The sequence below is a fragment of the Mercurialis annua genome, linkage group LG1-X (genome assembly GCF_937616625.2).
Source record: "Mercurialis annua linkage group LG1-X, ddMerAnnu1.2, whole genome shotgun sequence".
In the NCBI taxonomy this organism is placed as follows: Eukaryota; Viridiplantae; Streptophyta; class Magnoliopsida; order Malpighiales; family Euphorbiaceae; genus Mercurialis; species Mercurialis annua.
Genome location: NC_065570.1, coordinates 9678895 through 9700262, shown reverse-complemented (window position 1 = coordinate 9700262; position 21368 = coordinate 9678895). Strand labels below are relative to the sequence as shown.

The 21368-nt window shown below is 27.6% G+C and overlaps 1 protein-coding gene across 1 annotated transcript; it reads right to left on the bottom strand.

Moving 5' to 3' along the window:
* Positions 1-13940: 13940 nt before the first annotated feature.
* On the bottom strand, positions 13941-21088 carry LOC126664584 (protein NRT1/ PTR FAMILY 5.6-like). Its single transcript, XM_050357047.2, has 4 exons — positions 20839-21088; positions 16671-16888; positions 15577-16121; positions 13941-14997 (listed from the first exon to the last, which is right to left on the bottom strand). Exons 1-4 carry the CDS (start codon positions 20963-20965, stop codon positions 14124-14126), a joined length of 1764 nt encoding a protein of 587 aa, XP_050213004.1. The 5' UTR covers positions 20966-21088; the 3' UTR covers positions 13941-14123.
* Positions 21089-21368: the final 280 nt, after the last annotated feature.

Genomic DNA, 21368 nt, shown 5'->3' with positions numbered 1-21368 from the left:
TGGAGAATCCACAGGGACGGGAACGAGGATGAAAATGGACTAATCCCCATCAAATAAATAGCGACGGGAATGGGAATTCCCCATAGAAGCGGGAATGAGGATGGGGATAGCTTCCCCACCCCTGCTCCGACCCGCTCCATTGCCATATTCCTATAATTGTTACAATTTAAGGTACGAACTCAAAATTACAAGGAATGCAATATTTTTTAGTTATTTCACATCAAGAGAGATTCTTAGGTAGACTCAGTCCACCACGTCATCCGTGGACTAAGCCTATTATATAATGACACGTCATTAAAATGATGGCAATCTTATAAATTCGTTTATTACTTATTTACATTTTTAAATAGTAATATTATAAGATTGCCATCATTTTAATGACGTGTCATTATGTGAGAGGTTTAGTCCACGGATGACGCGGTGGACTGAGTCTACTTAAAAATTTCTCTTCACATTAAATAGAATATCCGTAACAACTAAGTCTTGCGACATATTTATACATTAATAATGGATATTTAAATTCAGCGCTCATTGAATTTCTAATTTTTTTTTGCAAGAAAAATAATTTTTTATTTCATATTGTGGTAAGATTCAGTTATCATATAATTTAATTTAAATTAAAATTATATAAATAAAATGTTGTTGCTGATAATATTTCAAGGATTATTTATAAAATACCTAACTTTTAAATTTATTTACATCTTTTTCATTCATCTTTTCATAATTTTTGTCGATATTATTTTATAGACTAGTGTCCTTTTACGTGTTTCACACGTGACTTGTAGTGTGACTCGTCTAATTATTATAATTATATTTATTATGGATTAATTAATAATTATATTTTTTAAAATAAAAAATATTAATATAAATGCGCATGCTTTTTTTGTATTTTTATGTATAATATAGATATAGATGATTCTTATTTTATAAAAAAATAGAGTTATTTACTATAATTATATTATAAAACTTGGATTTGTTTCCTCGTAGGTTTATTTTCAGAAAATAAAAAACAATGTGTAGACTTGTAACTCATATATTTGAGTGCCTATTATATTAATTACTAAAAGCTAATTGTCTTTTATTATAAATTATTATGGAAGTAGTAGTGGTGGTTTACTCACCAAATTATTTCAAAGTGAATTTTTTTTTTATTAAAGGCTAAAAAATTGAATTGATTTAGTTTCAAAGGAAAATTAAACTGGGTCTTTTAGAAGCAGAAAAAGTTGTTACCTATGATATTCTTTTTTAAATCACGTAGGATATATCAAATAATAGTTGTGTATTTAAAAAGTACTAATTATTATAAATAGTAGGCCTATTTACTTTACATGAATAATAAGCGTGTTGCTTTATTTAAGGAGTGGTAGTCTACTTTATTCAAAATTCTAATCGTAATATTAAATAGATATAATTTTAAGAGAAATTTTTATGTAGATCCAGTCTACTACGTCATTTATGGACCAAGACAATCATATCATAACACCTCATTAAAATGAAGGTATTTTTATAATTTCATTTGTTATTTGCGTACATTTTTGAATAATAATATTACAAGAATACCCTCATTTTAATGATGTGTTATGATATGATTGGTTTGATTCACGGATGACGTGGTGGATTCAGTCTACCTAAAACTTTCTCTAATTTTAAATAGTAAATTACCTTATAAACTTCAATTAAATCATTAGTTAGAAACTGGTGGATACCGAATCCTATCTCAAGTACAATGGAACCGAGTCGCAGGAGATCCATTTTCAAACGATACCGGACTCTCGCCGAAAGGACTAAACTAGACGGAACCGGCGGCCGAATCCATAGGATCCGCTTCAACTAGAATATCATACTATTCAACAGGAGAAATGCCGAATCCCTGAGGATTCGGACAAAGCGCGTCGACCCCGAGATTCTGACAGATTACTAAAGATGCCTATATTCTCGAGTATCTTTCTTATTTGGACAAAAATTCCAACTTAGGAAGATAACCTCCAACTTAGGAAGACGAGACTATTTAGGAAGACGTTCCTAAATAGGACTCATGTCTGAATAAGGAATATCACTCCTAATCAGGGTAAAACCCTACAAAATAAGATTCACTTTCCTATTACAACTCTATAAAGTATACAACCATATAATATAAAAGGAGTTTGAGGTATGTATAAACACACGACTAGAATATATATTAAAAACTCCGCTCAAAGCTCAAAAAAAAAAAAAAAAAAAAAATTTAGCATCGGAGAGTTAATCGGACAACCACCGCCTGGTTAAATTTTACCCTGTTTTGCAGGTCACATAACCGGATCAGAAGGCAGACTCCATCTGTAATAAATTAAAAAAGATCATTTAGTAAACTTGTCAATCCCCCCACTCCCATCCGTATTTTTATAGACAATACTAATTTTTCATCACATGCTACGCACGTGAGCGGTACTTATATGACCCGTTATTTATATTAAATATTAACTAAAATATCAGATTAGTAATTGTTCATATAGTATTTAGTTAATAATCCAGAAATAGTATGACCCATTATTTATAATTTTAAAATATTACATTATTAAGTATTCACAATATTAATTGAATTATAAAGATGATATTTTAATTTTTAATAAATAATTCTTTTAAGGATATCATGTAGTTTTGAGTTTTGTATACCTTGCATTGATATAAGAACTCCATTTTACTTTTTAGCAATGTTTTGAAAGCCAGACCGAACCGGATTAACTGGAAATCGACTGCCTACCCGATCTGATTTCTGGTAAAAATCGTCATGCATAAAAATCGGTCAAAATCGATCGAAAATCGAATTAAACCGGAAAAATCCGTTTTTTTATAAAAACCGGACAAATCCGGTTTTGAGAAAATGAGCAAAAAAAGGTACTTTTTTTTGACAAAAAATACATGTGTAGTCCTCTATCCATGTGTCTTTTTATTTCTCTCTCATTATTTATTTCACTCATGTTCACTATTTTCTCTCTTATATTAATAATAACTCTTACATAAATTATTTTTTCTCTCACATGTCATTTCAACTTTTATAAAATAATATTTCCCCTCCAAAAATAATTATACTCTCTCTAATATTACTATTATACATAAAAAAATTGATAATTATATTTTATTATCATATATTTTATTTATAAAATGTCATATTATATTTTTCAATTTAATAATTATTAATTATTAAAATTAAAAGATTATATAGTTGTCTCTTCCATATAAAATAATTCTTTACTTGAATATTATTATTTATGATTATATTTTCATACAATAAATTATTTTTAAATTTTAAAATAAAATATATGATGACATGTTAAACTAAAAGTTATTTTTTTTCTTTTTTTTATTTCTCATACAATATTATTATTCTATATACACCGAAATGTTGCTCAGTTATAATTATATTCCACATATTTATTAATTAATTGTACTTAAATGTATCATCATATTTTTTATTTATAAACTTTAATTGTATAATTTTGATAATAATTTTTATTAAAATTAAGATTTATTTTTTCCAATTCGAGTAATTATACTATATATTTTAAAATATTAATTACTTAAAATTATATATAATTTTAAAATTATTTATTTAAATATTTAATCATATTTTTTAATATATAATACATGTATTTTTAATTTAAATAATTTGTATTTATTATAATTAAAAAATTTGGTTGAACCGGTTGAACCATGAACCTCCGGTGAAGTCGATTCAATTTGCAGTCCGGTTTTAAACACATTGCTTTTTAGCAATTTTATTTACCAATTGATTTAGCATAAATAAATATTAAAACTAATGTACACCATTATGTTATACAATTATCGAAAGAATTAAAAAAAATTATGTATTTTATAGGAAAATAATACAAAATAGTATAAACGTAATTGTTATTTTCACTACTTCAACAAATTATTAGAATCCCAAATGTCATGACTCGATATGATTGGTTATTCTCCTATTAAAAGTTGAAGTACTTAATTATTCTAATTAATTTATCGTTATTCATCAAAAAAACAATAACTAATAACTAATTAATATATAAAAATGGAATTTTTCTTAAATTAACTAATAACTAATTTAAAGTTCCGTATGTGATAATAATAATTTAAAATATTTTTTTTATTGAAATTAAACTCTCATTAAATTATTTTTTATTAGAATTATACTTGTATTTAACTTTGTATATTTTTTAATTACTGAAGTTTAATATTGTAATTTTGTTTGTCCCGTCCCTTCCCACTACATATGTTTGACCCGTTATATATTTAAGAATAATTAAAATATTAAGTAAAGTTGTACATGTGTTATTAATAAATTGGTTATAAAATATATTTTATTGGTTTGTGCTATGCAATTGAGTGATAATTATATGACCCGCTATTTAATTATTAAATATCGTGTTTTAGCTATAAGTAGATTATTACATATATATTTTTATTAAAATTAAAATTATATCATGCAAGTGATATTCGTATGATCCGTTACATATATAAACATATGGTAGAATCATTTTTAAAATATATTGACCGCTTTCTTTTATATAAATTATAGTATTTGCTTCTTTAATGTTTGCTTTACTTTAAAATGAAGTAACAATAAAAGACTTCTTTTAGTTCAATGGGAAATGAATATTAATTAAATTATTATATTTTAATTTTTAATGAATAATTATAATAATAAAAAAGCTCAAAAAAAAACTTTATCTGCATAGATTTTAAATTTAGGAACAGATATTTAATTGATTTAGACTTTAAAAATACTAATAATTCTTCATAAAAAGTGTAAGGGTGCGTACATGATTGAGTTCTTTCTAACAAAGAGGCAGCACTGTTTTGCCTTTGTCGATATGACTTGGACAACGCCTATTATTTGCAGCGATTACATTGTGAATTTAACTTTTAGTAAAAAGACATTAACTCTCTCTAAAAATAAAGACATTTACTCAAATTTAAAGATTTATCTTTACTATCTATCTATACTATATATAAAAGTACGGATGGGGGGGGGGGGGACAGGCACATTTACCGAACTATCCTTTTTAATTTATACTAAATTAATTACTTAACTTATGGTATTATAGTCATTTACTAATTATTAATAATAAATAAAGATATAACTTAATTGAAGAATTTGATTTGAATGGGAAGTAATGATTTTGAATCGAACTCAACTTCTTGTAAAATTCAAACGTTAATAATTTCATTACCTTTTATAGAGTATTTTAAAACAATTTGTTTACATCATGGTGTCCTATTTGTAATATCTATCCATAATAATCGGTCATAAAGGTCTTAAAGTCCAATAAATAAGAATTTGGAAGTTTGTTCTCTCTACAATTGAAAGTCTTGCAAATAAGATTCTAATTACATACCTAAACTTTGTTCTCTTTCTTAAAAAAATATTTAAAGTTTGCTCATCAATCCTTTGTGATTAACAAATATATCTAACTAATAATAAAATAAAAATAATATTTATAGTGGTTTATTACTAGGAATATATAGTTTTATATTAATATATGTACTCACGAGTTTTTAGTTTACGTAAACTGTTTGTTTAATTAATATAATTTTCATTTTTCATAAATTTTAATTAAAAAGTAAAAATTTAGTTGAAATAATATTATTAAATTACTTTAAGTCAATTTTATGCCGATTATAAATAACATAAAATAAATTGGTATAAATATAATAAAATTTAATTAATATATAAATTGACAAGCCACATCACGAGCCACGTGCGTAGCACGTAATGCGAAACTAGTATATATAAAAGCACGGATGGGAGGAGGAGGGACAGTCAAATTTACTGAATAATCCTTTTCAGTTTACTACTAAATAAAAGTTTCATAGTCATTAACTAATTAGTTATTTAATTAATCACTATTATAATTAAAGTCCTAATTAGAATAGGTAGCTAAATTATCTCCAATTTAGTATGTAAAAAATAACTCAATTGTCTCCAAATTAGTAGGAATACCTATTTTTTAGTTTGATTGAACTACAAAATTAAAATACTGTATTTAGTCAATATAATATATGTAAATTTCTATTTTATTATTTTTAAAAATATTATTAATAAAATTAAGTTAATTATTCAATTATGATTATTATAAAACCAAAAGAAAAATAAATTCAGTATGGAAAAAAATTTAATAACCGAATATATTATATTTACTTTTATAAAAATTCTTAACTAATTTAATATTGATTATAAATAAAAAATTAATATAATTATAAAAAAATTATTAATATGTTCATTGATGAGTTACGTTACGAGCCACGTGCATAGCACGTAATGCGAAACTATTACTCATATAGCTCATATAATTTGTTTCGGTAACTATAACATGAGCCATGGATAAGCACTAAGTTTGCCTAACGTAAAAACAATTAAGAGTGTTTAAATCAAAATTTAAATTCTTGTTTTATTATTAATTAAAGAACTCTTATGTAATTATTTGATATAGTAAAAATCAATTTTATAATTGTGCCTGCCCCCTATATAAAATAGCTATATATTAGTAATAGATATATTTACAAAAACACTCTACTAACATAAAAGCCTTACATTCATTTTAGGTCATTTGTTTATACAGCCGCACTCTCTTTCTCTCTCTACTTCTTTTGCTCTCAAAATTATCTTTTTTTTTTCTTTTTTTTTCGTTCGTATACGTCTCTCAACTCTCTCTTCCGTTCGTCTACATACGTTGCACATCGCTTTCTTCTATTTTTCTTTCTTCTATTTTGTCGTTGCGTGTCTTCCGGTGGATTTCTCGCCGTAATTTTCTCGTTGTCGCTTTGTTCGGTGGATTTCTTATCGCCGCAATTCATTCATTAATTTTCTCGTCACCGCGTTCCTTCCGATGGATTCCTCGGTATTACTTTTAATTTTTTAGGTTTTTGTGATAATTTAAATTTTTTGTAAATAGATTATTGCATATCTATTATTTTTTTGTTTATAAAACTCTTATATTATTTATGGAATTATTTTGTATTTCTCTTATTCATAGATTTGGTCTTTTATTTTGATGCTACTGATTTTATAAAAAAAATTGATTTATGGTGTATTTATTGTTTATTATAATTTATTTATATTATAGTGTATTTCTGGTTTATTTACGTTTTTCTGGTGTATTTGCAGTATTTTTATGGTATACACAATAAAAACACTATAGATACACTATATATACACTACCATAGTTGTACTAAAAAATATCATAGATATACTATAAAAATACTATTACACTAAAAAACACGATAAAAACAGCAAAAAGAAATCTCCAAAAAAAATCTATAAAAATGAGCATAAATCATCAAAAAGTGAAAAATAGTATTTTAGGAATAAAAAAAATAGTTTTGGTAAAAAAAGATACAATCTGTAAACATGAACGGAAACAGGGGGTGGGCTGTAATGGCATTAGCCCCCCAAATTTTTACTTTTTCATCCTTGAATTTTTTTTCTTACTTCTTTTTACTTTAAAATTTTTCTTTAAATTTTTATGCCCCTCCAACTATCGAAATTTAATTTTTTTTACCCCTCAAAAAATAAATTCTGGCTGCGTCCCTACCTTTAAATATATTTAAAAATAATGTAAAATTAAAAATAAAATACAAAATAATGTCTAAAGAAAATTTACTCATTTTTAATGTCCAAATTAAAATAAATTAAAATTTTATAATCAAATTGAAATAATGAAAAAATATATTGATACCAAAAATATGATGTCTTGCTCAATTCGTTCTTCCAAATGACAGTATTCCCATAAACTGTCATTATCGGATATTTGACAGTATTCCCATAAACTGGCATTATCCCATAAATTGGCATTATCGGATATTGATAAGAATGGCATCCATGCCAAAAGAATTTATTTTGTTCATAAATGGTACCAATATCTAGCTAACTCAGATAACCCCAAAAATGAATCACCGTTCCATTGTATATAATATCCTGATTTTTTGACTTTATTTTTAAATAAAAACAATACCCAGAAATTCTAATAGATTTATATTATATTTTGTGAAATTTAAAACACAAGTCGCTCAAAAAAATCAGATCTTATATTTGTACCTCACAATACAAATTAGAATTAATTTAAATTGAAATAGAATAATTGTGAGTTGAATAATGTCACCTATTTAATTGACATCAAATCATGAGGTTTAAATATAAACTTTTTTGTAAAAAATTACATGAAAAAAATTTGTAGGTCAAAAACATAATTTTTGTAAAAAATATCAGTGATAGAACGTTATTCTTTAATCAACTTTTTACATCTATACTATATATAAAAGCACGGATGGAGGGGGGACAGGCAAATTTACTGAATAATCCTTTTCAGTTTACTACTAAATAAAAATTTTATAGTCATTAACTAATTAATTATTTAATTAATCACTATTGTAATTAAAGTTCTAATTAGAATAGGTAGCTAAATTGTCTCCAAATTAGTAGGAATAACTATCTTTTAGTTTGATTGAACTACAAAATTAAAATACTATATTTGGTCAATATATTATTATTTAAATTTCTTGATAGAAATTAATAAAATAAAATTAATTATTTAATTATGCTTATTATAAAACTAAAAAAAAAAAAAATTCAGTATGGAAAAAAAAATTATAACCGAATATATTACACTTACTTTTACAAAAATTATTAACTAATTTATTATAAATAAAAAATTGATATAATTATATTAAATTTATTAATATATTCATTGACGAATTCCGTTACGAGTTACGTTACGAGCCACGTGCATAGCACGTAATGCGAAACTAGTTAATTATAAAAAGGTTAATTCTAAAAAAAATCACAATCTTTATGCGTAATTTTATTTTAATCACGACCTTTAAAAATTATCATATAAAAACTATGAATTTTCATTTTTTTTCCAAATCCATCATTTCAATGAATTTTTGTTGACTAAGTTATTCAGTTAACCATTAATAAAAGATTAAAACTATAAATTGACACCAAATATTATTATTTTTTCAGTTAAAATATGTATGGTTAGTAATTTTTAATCAGAAAAAATACGCCGAATTTTACTTTGGTGATAGATTTAAAACAAAATGAAAAGTCGTGCCTTTAAATGCTATTTTTTAAAAGTTGTGATTAAAATGAAATTTTGAGTAAAGATTGTGATTTTTATGGAATTAACCTATTGTAAAATGATAAACTTTTAATTGTCCAGATGAATTTGGGAGCGTGAAATCCGAACTCAAAATCTCTATAATTTTCATAGAATAGAATATGAAGCATTACCTGATGGAAACAGAAATATTATGAACGGATTCCTGTGGAATTCGTCCAACGAGGCGGACCTCGTGACTCGCCGAAAAATCTAAATATAATTCAATACTGACAATAAAGGAGATTCTAAAAGATGGGTTTTCTAGAAGCACATGAAACACATTCTTATTAGGAATCATATTTCTAATCAACAATTATAATTCTAGTTAGGAGACTCATTCCTGAATAGGTTTACATGCCAAATAGAAATTCTATTCCTATTTAAATTCATATGCTAAATAAAAATCCATTTTCTATTTAGATTGTACAAAACATTCGCTAACTACTACTATAATATAAAGAAGTTTGAGATATGTCTAAATATACAATTATAATAAATACAATAATCTTCTTAAATCTCAATACTGAATTAAGCATCAGAGACTAATCAGACATCTTTTTTGCAGGTTAACTACCGTCGACATGCCCAGATTCATCAATTGACGCCGCTTGTGGAAAAAGTTTGAAAACTTCAAATTAGAAGGAGCTTTTCTAAACTTAAAATAAAATATCATTGAAGGCATCCGACGAGACTAATCCAAAAGAACAATAAATAGACCTAACAGAACTGCTAAAATCTGGAGAATCTAGAAAAAAACTCTCATAAACAAAACTGCATCCCGACAGAGGATGTTCTAACATCACCAAAACTACGTCCAGGATTGACGAATCAAAAATATTGTTTTATTATCAACAAAATATCAATCACGATAAATTTTTCATTAATCCATATATTATCTTATCAATTCAATTATTGATTTTGGTTCCAAAATTAAAGAGAAAAAAAACTATTAATTTAGATTAAATTTCATTCACACTTTTACATGATTTCATGCATAATTATACATTTGATTTGAAATTCAATAAATACTAGGTCGATGCCCGCGCGTTGCGCGAGTTTGTTAATAGTTTTTTTAAAAAAAAATAACATTAACCTTATTTTTTTATAATACTAATATTGTTTTTTGATAATGTATATTTCGTAGATGTAGTATCATAAAAAAAGTTCACACTTTAAATATGAGTATAATTTAACAAAAAAGTTCAAAATTCAAAATAATATAAATTAAAATGAATTAAATATGTTGAATGTAGTAGGAGATAAAATATATTTATAAAATATATGAGAAACATTATATTTATACTCATATTTAAAACATAAAATTTACAAATAATCAGCTAATGACCTTTTTGATAATGAAAAAATTAAAAAAATTAACCCTCTAATAATTAAGTACATCCACAGTAAAAGAATATCAAAATAAAATTGTAAAATAGAATTTTTCATATTATTAACAATGTCTCATTTTCATCAGAAAAAGAAAACAATGTCTCAAATATTGATATATGGATTCATATAGCTAAACGAATAGAACTTAGTAACTAATATAATAAAATAAAACGAAAAATACAAAGCACATATTAAATCTTCAATTCTAAGGAAAAATAATGAAGAGTTATTTGTTTGGGATACAATACTTACTTTTTAATTGAATAATTGCCGAATCAGTTTAAAACCTAAAGGATTATATTTCTAGTGTAATATAATTTATTTCATACTAATATTTAGTAAGATACATAATTATTTACTTAGAACGTGGAGAGTTCTTTTCTTGAATCACTTAAAATCTTGAAACTTTTATTTCTAGGTTTAATGGCAAAAAAATCCAAACCTTTACGATTTATTGTAATTTTATCTAAAATTTTTAATTTTTGCAATAATATCCAAATTGCATTATTTTGTTGCAATAATAGTCAAATTGCACTTTTTATGTGATTTTTTCGAATTTTTTTGCCATTTCTTAGGACTTTTAATATATTATTATACATCAAAAAATAATAATAGTCTAATATCTTAATTGAAAATAACAAGTTTAGCCATCAATTTGGCTATTATTGCAACAAAAAAAATACAATTTGGATATTATTATAAAAATTAAAAGGTTTAAATAAAATTGCAACAAGTCGTAAGAGTTTGTGTTTTTTTTACCATTAGGCCTTATATATTTCTAATGTATTGAAATTCCCTCTTAAAATTTTAAAAACTACATGAAAATTATTTATATGTGAGCTCCACTTGGTATATCCTTTGTGATACGCGAATTAATTCAATTAAAATGTACTTTTGGATAAAAATTATTATGCCTTAGAATTCCTTTAAGTTAAATTATTTAATATATTAGTATAAATTAAATCTTATCATTTATGGATATAATATTATTAAATTCATTGATTAAATTTTGAAAAAGAAAATCATACTTAATAACTTCTAAACATTAATAATATATCAAAACTCTTCAATTAAGTTCAAATTAAATTGTAGAAATATATTTTTGTTTCATATTTTTATTCATAAAAAATATAACAATTTTTTTTTTTCAAATTATATGAATTATAAATGTCAATAAAAGTGTTTTAAATTTCATAACCATGGAATTTAAGAATTCTGTAAACTAAAATTTGAAGTAATTCAATTTAATGTTTTATTTGAAGAGAAAGCAATCAGAGAAAGCAATCAAAACCCGCTTATAATATAGTACAATCCTATAGATCAACAAATTTGGTTTATCTATCTACTTTTAATCATTCCCTCCACATCATTTTTGACATTGCTTTCATGGTTGTAGTTCTAAAACCTCCAAAAGAAACAAACATCATCATTTTATCGTTTCCAATATTAATTACAGTGCATGGAGACTATTGAATAAGAAACAATTTCTCTTAGGCGAAACTCTATTTTCTCTGTTTGAAACTGATACAAACTGAATTAAGAAGGAAATTTTCAGTTTAGACACCATACCTTATTTGTCCATGTATTCAAGAAAAGAACATGAAAACCTGTAAAATGAGCTTCTGTTGCACAGTGTGTGTCAAGAAAAGAGCATGAAAATCATAGTGAGTTAGAAATAATATTAAATTAGAGACAAATCTGTGCAAAAGCCCACAACGCGATTTGCAATGGGAAGTTTCTTTGTTTGTCTCGTTGATCTGGAGAAGGTAAGTAGGAAAATTTTTTGTAAATTCCATACCATTTATAATAGATTGCAGAATTGAAGAGTTCACCATTTATTTGACAGTTTTGAAGTAACAGTCCGGTAGAAATTGAAAAGTTTGAATGTTTTATTTAGGTCTAATGAAAAGTTGATGACATTCATGGATAGGAGATTATGAAAAGTCTAAATGAATAAGAAAATGAGACACATGGATGAAGTAGGAGAATCCACATGGCTGATTCTTAGTTACACTCTTTTTGTAGTTCAGGATTATATAATAGTATAGATATTATATGATTGAAAAAAGTATAAAAAGAGAAGACTAAAGCCAAATAAGGCTTAATTAAGAAGGCTACGCTAACATGGTTCGGCCAAAAAAAATAAAGCCAAACAAGACTTGATCAAGAGAGCAAAGAAGCGCAAAGTCAAGGATCACCATAAGAAAACAATCCATATGATAAAAGGAGGAAGAACGAGCAGTTTCCACCGCAAGAAAACAAAAGGACAAACATTTGGCGGGAGCGAATAACTCAAATCAAATAATTATAAAAAAAGAAGAAAAACTTCAGAAAAAAGAAATAAAGCGAGAGATAGTGGCACAGGAACTCCTTCAAGGAGCAACGGAACATAAGAAGCACAACAAAAATCGCTCGCAAGGAAAGAAAAAAGCCTAAAGGCTGGAGGAAGAGAAGAAGAAACAAGAAATCAAAGAAATTTTACTCAGAATAATAACGAAGATAGAGAAAAAAAATCAACAAATAGAGAAAACGCCACCTGAAATAATGGATAAAGAAGAAAACTAGAAAATCAGAGAAATACCGCCAGTAATAATAAAAATGGAGAGAGAAATCAAAAAAATAAAGGGAACACCACCCAGAATAATGAAGAAAAAACGATGCGAAAATGAAGAGCGGAGAAAGGACCGCAAAAAGCGCAATAAAATAAATCAAGAAGATAACCAAAAAGCGACTCACCCCAATAAGATTTGGCAATGATTAATCGGCCAAACAAGAATTATATAAAGAAAAAATCCCAATAGTGAAAAAAGAGATAAGTTGACTCAAACCTTAAATAAAAATCCAAAGAGGAAAAAAAGAGATAAGTTCGCCCGAATCTTGAATAAAAACCCCAAGAGATAAAAAAGAGATAGGTTCGCCCGAACCTTTAATAAAAACCCAAGAGGGAATAAAGAGATAGGTTCGCCGAAGGAAACAGACATGTTTCGTCTCTCCAATGATGAAAGAGAGACATGTCTCGTCTCCTCATTAATGGAGGAGACTTGTGCTCGTCTCCTCCATCAATGGAGGAGACGACTTGCTTCGTCTCCTCCATTGATGGAGGAGACGACCTGCTGATATCTCTTCCATTAATGGAGGAGAGGAAAGCCACCATTTTCAATGATGGTTGGCCGGGCGGAGTGGGGCAAGAAGAAGCCGACGATGAACGAGGAAGAAAAAGATAAGAGAAAAAGGTACCAATTGATCCTTGAATTTTAGCCATGTTATTTCTTTTATTTTTTCATTATGACACGTCATTATTTAACGGCAAGTTTGCTAGTTAACGTAGAGTGTGGTACGCCCTTTACATTCCATCCATCGAGGGGTATTATGAGCAAAAGAAAATGGAAGTAGAGGGACACGTAAACAGCAAACTGAAATAAAGGAACCTCCAGAACAAAGATCGAAGAATAGAGGGACCTACTGTTAGGTTTGACATTGACATATTTATATTTGATTACACATCATACTAAAGGAAACGCACACAACATTAAACTTATAACATAACATAAAACACATTAATTATTATTTATACAGAACTACTAGAAACTGTATAATTCAGGCCACAGAGCCTGCCCAATCATCACCAGAACAATCAGCCACAGCAACACTCCTATTAACAATTTTATAAGAATACCGCCGAGCCAAAACGACATACACCACTAAATTTGCAGCATTCATGGCTGCTAAAAGCCAAAAGAAATTATCCAAACGACTGCTATTAAGGTCGTTTCCGAACCAACTCTTACCATATCTCTCCGTAACATCATCCACCACAGTTATCAGCAAACTACTAAGAAAACTTCCAGCACCAATCACACTTAAGTAGAATGCTATACCTAAACTCCGCATCGAATCCGGAACTTGATCATAGAAATACTCTTGCAGTCCCACCAATGTGAACCCGTCTCCTATTCCGAAAATCAGATACTGTGGAGCTAACCAAAACACACTCATTGGCAATGAACCGCCCTTTACATTTCCGTGTTCCTGCACAACTTTTAGTCTTTTTCGCTCGACTAAAGCTGATGTTACCATTGTAAGGATTGAGAGTGCCATTCCTATTCCGATTCTTTGTAGGATTTTGATTCCTCGTTCGTTTCCTGTTACTCTTCGTAAGATTGGTACTAGTATCTTTTCGTAGACAGTGACTGAGATTATCATGCCAATGGCTCCTATTGCGTAAATGGAAGCCGGCGGGATCAAGAAATCGTTACCGATTTTTCGGTTTAATGTGGTGCTTTGCTTGATGAAGAAGGTAGAGGCTTGTGCTACACCGATCCCGAATGGTAAAGCCATTAGCCATATGGGGATCATGTTGAGAATTAGCTTCATCTCCTCGACTTTCGTCACGGTTGCAAGTCTCCACGGATTTTTCGTCTCTGTGGTACTGTTCTCTTTATCTTCTAAAATTGCTGCTTTGTCAAGAAACCTGCAACTCAAAAAAGGCAAGTTTCAGAAACTCTAATTCAGATAATAATATCACTTCCTAATCTAAAAAACGTCGCGATGAAATATATTTTTAGAATATGATGCCACTTCAATTGCAATATAACAGTTTATTTTTAGGATATGCAGCCTCAATTGGTACATCAACTTATTTTCGGTTGAAATAAATGTTAAAATTTCGGTATTACTTAATAGAATTAAAATTTTAGTACCAAATTGAAACATAGAACAAAAATTTAGTACTACTCAGACTTTTAAAATTAAATATATCTGAAATGTATTAGAAATACATAAATATTGATCTGATGCATGAGATAGGGATGTGCATTCGGTAACCAAACCAAACACAAATTTAATATTTGTTTCAAGCCGAATCGAACCAAATTCACAAGGATGTAAATTTTTCAAATCAAAATGGTCGGTTTGGTTGATTTTTTAGCCAAGTTTGGTTAGTTTTATCACACCAAACCGAACTTAGTTTGTTGGTTTGAATTTTCAATTTGGTTCGGTTTTTGCATAACTTAGCATGAGATGTAAGAAGTTATTCGAGTAGCATAATTACTTGAGCTTGTCGGTATGGCAAAGAAGTCTTCCTTTTTTGATTTCCAACTCAGGGACTTCATACAATTCATCAGCACTAGAAGGAACTTGCAGGTTTCTTTTCTTAATAGCAGCAACAAGAACCTGCAACATAGGCGTAAAGAGACTACCGGCAGGAACCCGATAACGGTAAAACGGACGTCCGATAATAAAAATAATCAGCGAGAAAGCCATGGATGCAGTTAAAATAATATAAGCAACTCCCCAACTGATATGATCTTGTATATAAACAATGACTGTTACACCAAGAAAAAGCCCTGAACAAAGTCCGAAATTCCACCAATTGAAATACGACATTTTCTTTTTACGCTCTTCGGCATGATCATCATCGAATTGGTCCGCTCCGAAACTTTCTAAAGCTGGTTTATGTCCTCCAGTTCCTATGGAGATTAAGTATAAGGCCAAGAAAAATACTACTTCATGAACTTTTCTTGCTTGGTGACAGGGTTCTTCATCACAAGCTTTGAGACTTGGTACGAATTGGGATAGTGTTAATAGTGTTAATCCCTGTTTATTATCAAGAAAGCAATCAAATAATGTTAGAAATCAATGTTATAATTCATTACAATTAAAATAAAGTTAAGTTAAAAAATGTGCATATATAAGTTTCCTTAATTTATCATTGAAATTTGAAAGCATTAAAAATAAGCCAAAGGTAAAAAAAACTCTTTACTTTTTTCGACAGGAGAACATAAACACTTTTCATATTATTTTTGTCATTTAGGCCCTCAACCTTTTTAAGCCGAGCAAAATAACCCTTTAAATTTTTAAAAGAGCACATAAGCCTTTTTAATTTATTTGTTTGTCACTTGAACCCTCAACTTTTTTAATTATTTCGTTGTCTGACTACAATCGTGGGAATTTATTTGCACTGTTTAAAAAAGTTGAGGGCCCAAATGGCAATGAAAAAACTAAAAGTCTCATGAGCTTTAAAAATCAAATTGAAGGGTTATTTTGTATCTTTTACCATAAATTTAAAATGACCACTAATTATTTAAAATTAGACTGAAATTAAAAAATTAAGATAAATTTGCAAGAATGAAAAAATAGAATTACCAGAAGATAGACAAAGGAAGAAAAGAAAACAGTGAAGAAGCGACCAAAGTAAGCATCAGCAAGAAAGCCTCCCAAAAGAGGGATCAAAGTGGTGACACCAGACCAGTAGTTGACACTTTTTGCAGCAGTTTTGAGGTCTTCATGCATCACCCTTGTCATGTATATAATTAAGCTTGTTGCCAGTCCAAAATAACTTAGCCTCTCACTGAATTCAATTGCTGCTCACACAGTATTTATTAGTTATTACCACTCAAATATGTAGATAGAGTGTGTTAATATTATATTAGAAAGCCGAACTAGACCGGTCGGTTAAATCGGACTCGCCAGTCGTCCGGTCCAACTTATTCTAGAAACCAAAAATACAGTTGAATCAAGTTGGACAAAATCAAACCGGTTGAATTGGCTGTTGAACCGGTTCAACTGGTCAGACCTTAATTCATGTCTAAAATTTATCTTATTATGTACAATTTAATCAATTTAAAAAAATGTACAATTTAATCAACCACTTATACCGGTTGAACCAAAAACTGGTGGTCTCACTGGTTCACTTTTTAAAACACCGGTTATGACAATCCAAAATATGTAAATAGAGTGAATTAATAATATTACATTAATTAACATGAAAAGTAATTTTATTATTAATACAGTCTATTATTCTTGCCAAATTGATAATAATAGATAAATTTACGACTAATTTGATGATAAAATTAATTTTTATGCTAATTCATCAAAGCGTTCAAAATAATTAAAATTGTGGATATAAAAGAGGTTTGCCTAAACTAATCAATTCATTTAGTTAGCGCAATTAGATTTGTTACCTGAACTAGAACAATTTATCAAATTCATCAAAAGAAAGGTACAATTACTCATGGGGCAATGTTCACGTGATATGTCACTATCTCTATAAGCTCAAATATTATAAAAAATAAAATAAAAATAAGTACTCCCTCCGTTCCAATAGAATTGTCCACTTTACATTTATCACACAGTTTAAGAAAAGCAATCATTGTTTATAGTTTTTGTAAAAAAATTCTTACTTTTTTTGTCATACCCCTATTTAATGTAGGGTCCATTTGTAATTTATTTTTATTAATGAACTTTAAATATGGGTAATATAAAAAAATTAAGTGTAAAGTTAATTACTTTTTAAAAGTGAACAAGAGTTTTAGGATAAAAAATTCTCAAAGTGAACAACTCTATTGGGACGGAGGGAGTATTTCTCTTGTTGAAATATTTTAGAATTACTTTATTATATGTAAAAGTTATACAACCTATTAAAGTCAGTGGGGCTTTTTTTAACTCTTACAATTTAAAGGCTATGTGATGTCTACACCCTACTAAATATTCTGAAGTCACCAATAAAGGAGCTTGATAGTTTGTTCTTAATTTCTGTGATTGTAATTCAAGAATCTAGTAATTTTGGTATCATCAAGGTTTTTCTGATATTGACTGCAAATCCTAGTCTAGGAAAAGAATGTAATTCTTATGCTTTAATTTCTTTTTAGAAAGATGAACAAATGGGTCTATCCATCTATGTAATTTTGGTAACTATATATCTATTTTAATAATGTAAAAGAGCAGCGTCTATTTGGTTCAACTGTTAGATATTGCTGCTTCGAGAGATGAATTCTTAATTTTCTCAATTTTTAAATCAATCACGATAGATATTGCTGTTTCGAGAGATGAATTCTTAGTTTTTTCAATTTTTAAATCAATCACGAGACAATGCAGTGTTTTAAAAATCGGGTTGATGGTCGAACTGATATAGCCAATAATTTACGATTCAACTAGATTAATGACCGTTGAACCACTTGACTAAAAAAAGATTATTTATAATTTTATATAATATATATAACTCTTTTAGAACAATAAATAAATATATTTAGGAACAATAAGGGACTTCTTTTTAAAGTCATTCAATGATTCATGGTTCTTACGCTTCGAAATTAAATTGGTTAGTCTTTTTATATTTAAACAAAACCAAACCAGATTGGTCTCTAATTAATTCACGATGAACCACACAGCCCGGTTCTTATAATCCTGTTCGATACTAATAAGAGTAAGCATATTATTAATGTAAGAAAAGACACCAAAAATCGAAGAGAAGTGCCGAACAATTGATGAGCTTCAATTAAGGAATTTAGCTATAAAATTTGAGAAATTATCTCTTACAACGGATCTGTCACGTCATTTTATTACACATCTCTTTGCGTACTTGACATTGTTTTTATATTTAAACAATGAACACATGTTTAAAGCAGCACTCACATATTTATAGTTTTAAAAAACATATTGTTAAATAACGGGGCACATCCGTTGTTTGGTATATAATTTTAGTAAAATCTTTGCCATTGTTTTTGAATTAGTAATCAATTTATTTCGATTATGGAATAAGTAATGACTTTAATATAAAATTAGTTTAGCAATTTGAAATTAACCAGTTGATTCTGAAGAGTAAAAACACTCACGTTCAAGTTAGTGGTGCACTGGCCCCTTCTATTTTTTATACCTCATCCAAATTCAAATTTTTCATATAGATTTGGTCCATTACTTTATACGTAGGTAGAGAGCCACGGATATTTTAATACATCATTATATAAATATAACATTTAATTAGTTTAATTATACTATTGACATAATTTTAATATATTATATAATATTTAATTAGTTTAATTATACTATTGACATAATTTCAATAATATATTATAATGTCATTGATTTTATCTCCACATGAAAACATAGCATGTATAAGTATTTCTCAATTTATATACATATTCCGTCTTATTTAAAAATCTTATTTTGCATAAAATTTTGTGGAAGGAAAAAATAAACGTATGATTTTTTGAAAGACGAAAAATAAAAATGAAGCAAGCTAACACAATTTGCTTCTTTTAAAAAATTGTACTTTTTAAGTTTATTTATCCTCAAACAAACAAGGTCTCTTTAAATTTCTGTAATATATATTCTGTAAATAACAAAATTTGACTATCTAAGTGAATATGTTGAAAATTCTCTAAAGCTAGCCATAAATATTTCAATAGATATACACTAATATATGTGTCAACGATATTTATTTGTAGTCACTGTCAATTGGACTTATCTATATATATATATTCAAAAGAGGTATGTAAAGTTTGAATTCTAATTAATAAAGAATTATTATGCGTCAAGGATTATGTTTTTTCCTCAATTATTAAACTCGTGATGTAGAAAATCAGAAACTTAGCTACTATTATTAGTAGGAGGGTGCATCAGTCAGTTCAAATTAATTGGTTAAACATCAAAATTATAATGTTTTTGAAAAAAATAAAAAACATTATATATTAAAATGTAAAGTTCGGTTGAATTTTCGGTTAACCGGAATATAAGAATAATAACTTTTGCAAATTTTAAAGATAAAAAATAAAAAAATTAATAGATATTCAACTCAAAAATCAAAAACTAAGCTATTTTTAAAATTTGTACATTAAATCATTTAAACACATACAAAAAAACGACGAGCTATAAAGTGTTTGGGCAGTTATTTATCAAGATCGTGAGTTTTTAATTTATTTTTCTTACAAACATTCCCTTTTTCAATTATAAAAAATACACATGCAAAAAAATATTATTTTTAAAAGAATAGTGATATTTTTTTAAAAAATATTTTACATTTATACTGCTCGGATGTTTTTATTTTTTGGTTTTAAAAACCTAAAAACCAAACCGAAACAAACCAAAATAATTAAAATTTATAAAAAAATCAACAAATTGAACTATTTTCGATTGAGTTTGATTTTTCGGTTGGCTCGATAAGAAGCTCAATCCCTAACTATTAGTGCTTCATTTTCTCGAATTTCTCGTGGACAAAATCAATCAATCCAACTACAATGAATAGAAGTGACTGTTTCATATAATTATTAGACTGTCGGCAAAGAGAAAGCCAGTGATGAAGAAGATCAATAAATGAAGGCCACCGAGGGCCTAGCCTTGATAGCAAAGGCCGCTCTAAGTGTATCAAAAGATCGTGGGTTCAATTTCCGCCTCCGCAGTTTTACTACTAACATCTAAAACCGAAACTACTAGTCGGAACTCTATCTATGTAAAAAAATCTATAAATGGAGGAAATTATGTCAAAATTTCAGTACTTTGAAAAGAAAAACAAAACATTTGAAGTAGATTTTCTTACCGATGATAAAAAGAGAAGCTCTCCAAACACCAGTAGAAGAACGGGCAGGAATTTTTCCTTGGAAATCAACAGAAGAATCATAAACCCATTTCTGTTCATCGTCTCTTGATTTTGTTTCTGACTCCATAATCTCCTAATTAATTTGTAAATAAATTAGTTCAATTATGAAGTAATTGGTGGAGAATTGTACTCTACTCTCTCCTCTTTATATAGACGATGAGACGAGCATTTTATGTGTTTTGTTGACTTGCTAGTCAGCACATTTTGGACCTTGCTAAAATGAATTAAATAATATAATAATATAAGAAACATGGAGTGTAAATTTAGTGGTTTTCCGCATTGCTTTCTCTCTTTTTTTTCCCCTTTTATCCTCAACTTTTAAGTAATACGTTACATTTAAGTGCCAATTAAATTTATTTTATAATATGCTTTTACAATGTCATTAGCTCAAATATTAAATTTTATGAACTTATATGCACCGGTCCATTAGTATATAAAAGGTCTAATGGTTTAAAAAAATTCGACCTTTT

Excerpts from the sequence above, each read along its gene's own strand:
- LOC126664584 (XM_050357047.2), bottom strand. The coding sequence starts at position 20,965 with ATGGAGTCAGAAACAAAATCAAGAGACGATGAACAGAAATGGGTTTAT. Across the intron at positions 16,122-16,670 it reads CTTCCTTTGTCTATCTTCTG|GGATTAACACTATTAACACT; the intron begins GTAATTCTATTT and ends GATAATAAACAG. Across the intron at positions 14,998-15,576 it reads TGCCATACCGACAAGCTCAA|GTTTCTTGACAAAGCAGCAA; the intron begins GTAATTATGCTA and ends TTTGAGTTGCAG.